This window comes from Pituophis catenifer, unplaced genomic scaffold (assembly GCF_029215685.1).
Source record: "Pituophis catenifer annectens isolate HBS135680 unplaced genomic scaffold, rPitCat1.0.hap2 SCAF_8, whole genome shotgun sequence".
NCBI lineage: Eukaryota > Metazoa > Chordata > Lepidosauria > Squamata > Colubridae > Pituophis > Pituophis catenifer.
The window spans coordinates 177,996-185,732 of record NW_027256888.1 but is presented as its reverse complement, the minus strand read 5'-3'; the positions used below and the strand labels follow the sequence as shown (position 1 = coordinate 185,732).

The following is a 7,737-nucleotide window of genomic DNA, read 5'->3' as shown; positions in this document are numbered from 1 at the left end:
GCCTAGGGGGAAGGGGAAGGGCGGCTCGCGGACATAGATGGGCTCCAGTGGAAGCCAGGCAGCCCTCCCGAATCTGGGCTTCTGGACGGGGCGGCCGGTGGAGTGGACGGCCTTGGGAGACCCCCCCAAACCTAAGATTGCATGGTGATATTTTTCTCCCCTTTTAGAAAAGTCCAAGGTTAGAGCATTTCAAAAAGCTAGGAAGTTGGGCTTTGAACATTTCAGCGGTGCATCTACAGCCGCTGCTTTTAGAAATTCCGAGGTTGCTGCGTCAACCTCTCCGTTGACGCAGCAGGAGACCCGGCTTCTTTTCAAGCCCCGGATCCGCCACCTGAAAGACCGAAGGCGGCTTCTCGGGAGGCGCTTCCACGGCGCAATCGAAGCGCTGCCTCCCACGAGCGCTTCGCTCCGCACACGGAAGGGACAACTAGCGGCGGCGTCGCCCGCAAAGGAGGCTCTCCGGCCAAGCCCTGTCCGGCGGGCGCTCCTGCTTTCCCTCTCTCGTCCTCGCTGCCGGGAAGCCTCCCGGGCAGGTCCACGCCCCCGTCTCCCCCGCCGGCCATGGATCAAGCAGGCTACGCTTCCCGGGCCCGCCCAGTCTTCACTAACCTCCCCCCCAGCCCCTCCGCAATCGCCGCGCTAAAATGGGTCTGGGAGCCCTCAGAGAAGCCGGCCCCGAGGCTGCGGGCGGACTCTGCCTTCTCCAGGCGGAGCCAGAATCGCCTCTCGCCCTGCACGTCTTGGTCAGGCGGGAGCGCCGCAGAGGCCGGTTGGCCGCGCCACTTAACCCGAGACTTGGCCGGCCGTGAGTCCACTTTTCGGGAGAGACCGAGGCGGAAAGAGCTGCTGGCCTCCCCGGATTCGCGGAGGTTCCCATCCCGACCTTTCTGTGGGCGGCGGCGCGATTCTGTCCTCTCCACTTCCTGCCTTCCCTCCAGGGACCAAGCCCGCTCTCCTTGGGCCAGGTGTGCTGGTCGTCGGGCGACGATAGCTTTTGGGCCCATTGAAGGGTTCCCTCGACATCTCACGAAAGCCCCGTTGCCTTTAGCAAATGTTCCCTGGAAATTAAACCTGGCGCGGATTACATTTACTTGGGAGAAGGTCTCTCTGAATTCGATAGAATTTACTTCCAAGTAAACTGGTAAAGGAAGAATTTTTGCTTAATTGGGGGCACAGTACATATTCTTCAAGGGTAAGCGTGGCTCCGTGCACCTCTCATTCGCAAAGGGCCGACTGGTTTTGATCAACGCTGTCGGATCTGAGGAAAAACGAGACTGCTGAAGCTCGTCGGAGCTTCGAATCCCCCCACGAACAGAAGGGCTCGGAGGCGCCACGCGGAGCAAACTGGGCGACGGCAGTCTCGCTTCCCACTCGGGCCTGTGGATCTGCTCTCACGTGAACCAAAGGTCCCTCTCCGCAGGGTTAATCCACTCCCCTTTAGACGGGCGGCTAAAGCGGCCGGGGGGAGCGGAACCGGGACTTAACTCAGAGCGCAGGACAGGCCGGCAACCAAAACCACCGCGGAAGAGAGAGAGACGCGGAGATCCCGCAGGTCGGGTGGGACGAAGGCAGCGCCCAACCCGGTCACCCCGCTGTCGTTTAAAATTAATTTATTTATCAAATATAGCTATTAATATAAACGATAATAACTTTTTCGACTGTACAGTATTGTACACGGGGCGCTGCGCTCCTTCCTCGCGGGGAGGCAGCCAAGGGCCGCGGCGTTTCCGAAGGGCTGTCCGGCCAGGGCGGCTCCGCCAGGGCAGCGGAGGGTCCGGGCTGTTCCTGCTGTCGGCCTACGCCAGGTGATACATGCTATATCCGACGTGCGCGGCCGCGTAGAGCCCGACGGGCGTCACGGGCAAGGCGGCGCGCTGGAAGGGGCCTCCGGAGGCGTAGAGAGAGGCACCGGCCACGGCCGGGCTGCCCAGAGGGAAGGAGAGGCCGAAGGCGGCGGCGGGCGGCAGGAGCGGCTTGGCGGCCATCTTCAGCTTCTCCAGCTCGGCCTCCTGCAGCCGCTTGGCCTTGGCGCGCCGGTTCTGGAACCAGATCTTCACCTGTGTCTCGGTGAGGCTGAGCGAGCTGGAGAACTCGGCGCGCTCGGCGATGGAGAGGTACTGCTTCTGGCGGAACTTGCGCTCCAGCGCCAGGAGCTGAGCTGTGGTGAAGGGCGTCCGGGGCTTACGGTTCGTCTTGTGCTTGCGGAGCGTGCAGGCCGGCGGGCTGGAGCGCCCTGCGAGGAAGGGGGGTGGGGAAGAGAGAGAGAGCGCGATCGTTTAGGGACAGTCCGGCCCACCCCGTCCGAAGGCCCACTGCCTCCGCTTTCCCCCCAGCCCGTCTCTACCGCGCCTCCTTTACCGTCCGTCCGGGAAGCGGATCAGTGTGCGGAGCCCCCCGCCCGCCCTGGGCTCAGGTCCTGGTTTGGTTTATCTGCAAAGTGCCCCGGGTTGAAAGGCTCCGAGTGCCGCCGAATGTCCCGAGATCAGCGCGATTCCAAGACGCAAGAATCCTGCCCTTGCAGTTCCCAGCGTTCCTTCTCCTGCCCTGGCTCAGAATCCAAGTGAAATTGCCTGGAGGTTGAGGTCAGAATCTATTCTGTGATGGAGGCGGGGAGTTTCTGAGTGATTTTAGGTGACCACCTGAGGTTCGAGCTTTAAAAGGCGGGAGGGTTCCCCTTTCCCTCCGGAAATTCCCAGAAGGAAAAAGAGAGAGGAAGGGGCCTGCTTTAGAGCTGGAGTAGTAGGACGGCTTTTGACCACCCGTTTCATTCTTAGATGGAGAAGGTGACAGGACCCCCCCCCCCAAGCCCCAAGCCTTCTCCTCCCGGTTGGGCTTGGAAAGGAGGGCCAGGCCAAAGCAAACTGGCTGGCCTTTCCCTCGGCCAGAGAAAGGAAGCACCCCAAGAGTGTTGGGGCTGAAAGAGCCCGGCCTCTTGCCAACCAACATCTTGGGCTAAAGACTTGTGGCTTTTGTATGGGAAGAGAGCCGCGAATTGGGAGGAGATGGGGAAAGAGAGCCCCTCTGCCCCCTTCCCCACTTCAGCTTGCCCCCCATTGCAGATACAAAGGGGTGTTGCTCCTTCCTTCCTCGGCCTGCTCAAACAGGGCATTGTTACACTTTCGTGGTGCCAAGGAGCAGACTTGGAGGTTCTCCCTGCAGAAGCTGTGCCTTGAAGGGCAGATGGGATCTCTCTGGCTTATCTTCATTCTGATTTCAAGAAATGTTGTTGCTGGCCACAGACAGGCAGCCATATAAATAAGAGATAAATAAATCGGATTCACTCTGGATCTTCCTACTGAGCAAGGGAGAGAGCCACTTCACTTACATGGAGAACAAAGGGGGTCGCAGTGCGGTTGTGCACACTTCCTCTAGGAATCCCAAAGCGGCTTTTTTTTTTCAGGAGGCACCTGGACTTCCTTGTTTTTCTTTCTCTGATTGGATGGTGGGGAAGCTGAAGAAGCTTCTTGGATGAGAAGCAAAAGGTCTTCAAAGAAAAACAAGGAAGTCCAGTTGCCTCCCGAAAAAGGCACCTTTGGGATAACCTTGGCCTGGATGACTGAGAATCTCCAGAGACATTCCCCGAGAAATAAGCTATCTGAGTCGATGGTAGTAGGAAAGCAGAAGGAGTTGATAGACACTTTTCTGACACATTTTTTTTAAGCCTCAATGCTGTTTCATAAAACTTTGGTTGGAAAAGGGGCTGCCCAACTCCTTTTGAATAATGCAGCCAAGTCCTTCCAGGAGGAGCCAGATTGGCTTCATCCCCCCTATTTTGTTTTGCTTAACGCCCCCAATTTTAAGCCAGGGCGATAATACTCTCGTTTCACTTCAACTACTGTCCTTCACTGATTTCTACCGATTTTCTTCCCTGCCATTTAATTCTGTCTAAAGCAGGAGAGAAACTCCCATCTGACTCAAGAGCAGAAAATACCTGGAAGGCTACAAGAAATAGTTCTGAGGCCATCCAGGCAGGTAATTTGGACAGCATCGTTTTCAAACTAACTCCAAGGCACCGGCTAACTGGGGAATCAAGGCAACACACCATATCAGCTGCCAGGCCCAGGAGGAGCAAGCGGTGCTGGCTGGGCTTCTCTCCCCTCTCGGGGTCTCAGGGATTTACTTTCCCTGAGGCAAATCTGCTCCAGCTCTTGGGGGGCCGGAAACGCCGCTGGGTTTCTGCTGCGCATATAAATCGGGGGGGGGGCTGGGCTGATTCCGATCGGGTCCACCTGCCAAGCCCACTCCGCGCAGCCAGTGTGGCTTCTGGAGGGAGGGGAGAGCTGGGAAGGGGTTGCACAGCTCTGAGGCAACCGGGCATTTTCTCCAGCAGAACCTCTCACTGGCCTCAGTCTGGGAACAGCCTTTGGGGTGGGAGTGGAGTCAACCCAGACCTTGGAAGGAACTCTGGGCTGGGAAGAGGCAGGGAGGCAGCAAAAGTCGAAGCAAGCATCGGGGCAGCCGGAGGGTCCTCGGAGCCTTTGATCAGCCAGCGGTTCTGGGGAGAGATGCCTGAGCAGGCCGCCTTGCAGCCGAGGTGAGACCCCGCAAGGGGCCCGGGCAGGACCCCAGGTCTTTCCGCAGGGGAGCTCTCGGGGCACCCCGCTTGTGGGGCGGGCTGAGCTACGGGAAGGGGCAGCTCTTTCTCAGGAGGCAAGACGAGGAACCGAGGCGCTAAGGGGCCTGGAACCGGATTGGCAGCCGTGCCGAGCCCCCAGGGCGCCGGGCGAGCATCCTTCAGCCGAGTTGGAAGCGGGTTCCCCCGACAAAGGAGTCGCCTGTGTAGCGGCCGTTTCGGCCTTGGGCTCCCTCCCGGCGGTGACGGGGCGAGGGGCGGGCGGGCACCGGCGGCGAGCAGGGGGCTTCCCGGGGTTGCTGGCGGCGAGGCCACTTACTTGGCGGCGACGGGGAGAAGCGGCGGGCGGACCTCCAGGGCGAGCGGTCGGCCTTCTCCGGGCTTTCGGCCTTGACCAGAGTTTCCTCGGGAACTTTCACGAAGGCTCCGACGCCGAACGGGCTGGGCAGGACCGGTGGCGAGGCGGAGGCCCTCGCCGGCCGGGGACTGGGGGCTGCGGGCGGGCGAGCCGCGTGCCCTCCGCGCTCCGCCAGCCCGTCGCGGGGCCCGCTGCCGGGTTTGCGGGGCTCGGCCATGAGCGCCTCCACGCTGAAGGGCAGCAGAGCCGCGCGAGGCTTCTCGCCCTCCTCCTCCTCCTCCTCCTCGCCCCGCATGGCGCCCCCAGGGACCGCCTTGCTGCGGGCCTGGGCCGGCGGTTCCTCGCCTCGGGCTGTGCACTGCACCGAAGTCATGGCGGGCCCGGGGGCCATGCAGCGGCGGCGGCGCGGGGGGCGCGCATGGAGCGGGCCAGGGCGACGGCGCGGGCGGGACCGCGCGCGGCTGCACTCCGGGACACTTTCCGCGGCGCGGCTAATAAAGCGAGGCGCCTGTCCCGGCGGCCAATCCGTGCGCCGAGGGGTGGGTCTCTGCCTTCCCATTGGACGCGGCGCGCGGCGAGGGTCCCGGGTGGGGAGGGGAGGGCGGGCGGCGGGGCCAACGACCCCTTGCTGGACTTGCTCACTGAGGAGATGCCGCTCCCGGTGGCCGTTCCTGCCTTGGCTGGCTGTCTAGCGGAGGTGAAGGAGAAGGAGCCGCGCGGTCTCGCTTCGCTTCGCTCCGCCGCCGCGCATGGTCACCCCGAATAAAGCCCCTTCCTTTCAAGGGATTTCCTCCAGCAAAGGCCCCGTCGGCGGCCTCGGGGTTTCCCTTCCACGCAAGTCTGGTAGCTGAGCTGCCAAATTCCGCAGATCCACCGTGTGCGATGGAGTCCGTCGGCGGCCGGGATCCCGTCCCGGCTTGCGCCAGCGGTGGGACCCTTCGGGGGCCGGCCTTCCACCCTCCGGGGACGGGCTGAGTACCGGACAACCCCTCCATCCCTCGAGCACGCGAGGAATCCCCACTCTTGTTCCCCGCTCCTGTTCCTCCCTTCTCGGAAGGGAGGAGAGGGCGCTGCCTCCCCGCGAGGGGTTTATCCGCGCTCTCTTTTGGAAGCCGAAGGTGTTGCGGTGAACTTCGTTCCAGATTTATTGAAGCATTTTTGGCCCTTGAGTCAGCAACCATCTCCAGCGGCCTCGGGAATTTAGTAGTCGTCGGGGGGCGATTGCATTACGTGCATCTGCTTTACCTCGTGCAGAGAAAAGGCAATCCGTAGCCGTTTTACGGTTCTTCGATTTCGAGGATCGCAAAAGTGATTTTGAAAACAGGTTTCCCAGGTCTCCCCTGGAAAATGGGGCGAGGAGGGGAGGGATCACGCAAGGGCCGGAAGGTGCGCCCTAGGAAACACCCACCTCCTCTGGTCTGCCCTTCCCGCCCCTCTCCTCTGGCCCGGGCAAGCGGCTCCTCCAGCCACCGCCCGGCTCCGACGGAAGGAATTGCGGGTCGCTGGAGCGCAGAACGAGAGGACTCAGCCGCCGCGTCCCTCGAGGCGGGTCGCGGGGCCTCCTTTTTTCCGCGAATTCTGCCGGCGAACGCCGCCTGTCCTTTCCGGGAAGCGGCCAAAGGCCGGCTGATTTGGCAAGTTCCGGCGGACGGCACTCCCCGCCCGTTTTCCACGGGGGAATTTGGACTGCCGCCGTCGGTTCGACCTCAGCGTTTGGTCGCTCTCCCAGGCGGTCGGACCCCCCCTTGACAGCTCGCTAGATCCCTGCCTTTCCGCGACGGATCAGGCCCGCTGCCCCTCTACGGAGGGGGAGGGGGCTTTTTGCCCGAAGTGGTGGGGACGCTTACGCAGCCTTCCCAGCCTCCGGAGCAGAAGAGCAGGGTGGCCCTTCCTGCCTCCGGAGCTCCCAGCAACGAAACTACGCCAAAGACTTAAACCCTAGCCTCCAGATTGGTGAAAGGGACGATGGGGGAGGGGGGGTGGCGCTGCAAATTTGGCCTTGCTACGGGTACCTACGTGTGAACTTGCAGCAGCCGGAGCCTCGATGCCCATCCCAAAGTCACCCTCCCGGAAAAGGGGTCTTGGGTTACAGCGGGGGCGCCTCTGGGGATTCTGTACCTCGCCCCTGCCGAATGAAGCGTTTGGGCTTTTCAGATGACAGAATTGGTGTCATTCCGAATCCAGGAGGCTCCAGATCCCAAATCGTTCCTCAAATTCTCCACCCGACGTCGCACTGATACCAGGACGGGAGGGGGACAGTCGCCGGTGGGTCACAGGCTAACGGCCCTTCCCTCCCCACCCTAAGGCTGGCTCAGCCTTGTGGGCGAAGAAAGCCGCTTTGTCTACCCTATAGGCAAAACGGTGGGGCTGGGGAATCGGCGCCATCTCATTTGCCCCCTCCCAGCTTCTCTGCAGAAGGAGGGCTCCTCTTCCAAGCGATGACATCCTCGGAAGTCCTGGGTCTCTTCTGCTCCTCCGGCCGCCCCTTCGCGGGTTTCCTCTGGCGGCGCCTGCCCTTTCCACCTGCCAGCGCGACCTGGGGGCCTGCTTCCTTTTGTGGGGCTGACCAGAAAAGCGGCCGCCCTTCCCCTCGGGGCCAGAAACCCCGGCGGCCGCCCACGGACGACTCCAAGCATTTGGAGCGGCGGGAAGAGAAAACGTCCGAGCCGAAGCGGCTATGGCTCGGGTGCAGAATGCTCCATTTCTGCTCGGTGATTATGGAGCGCCTTCCGGCCACCCCAGCCGTCGGGGGAGCCGCCTTCCCCCGCCTCCCCTAGCGCGCGAAGGTGTCCGGGAGGCTCTGAGA

The 7,737-nt window shown here is 62.0% G+C and overlaps 1 protein-coding gene across 1 annotated transcript; it reads right to left on the bottom strand.

Moving 5' to 3' along the window:
* Positions 1–1,796: 1,796 nt before the first annotated feature.
* MSX1 (msh homeobox 1) lies at positions 1,797–5,322 on the bottom strand. The gene is made up of 2 exons (XM_070948520.1): positions 4,893–5,322; positions 1,797–2,233 (listed from the first exon to the last, which is right to left on the bottom strand). The coding sequence occupies exons 1-2, from the start codon at positions 5,320–5,322 to the stop codon at positions 1,797–1,799; spliced, it is 867 nt and encodes a 288-aa protein (XP_070804621.1).
* Between the last annotated feature and the right edge of the window lie 2,415 nt (positions 5,323–7,737).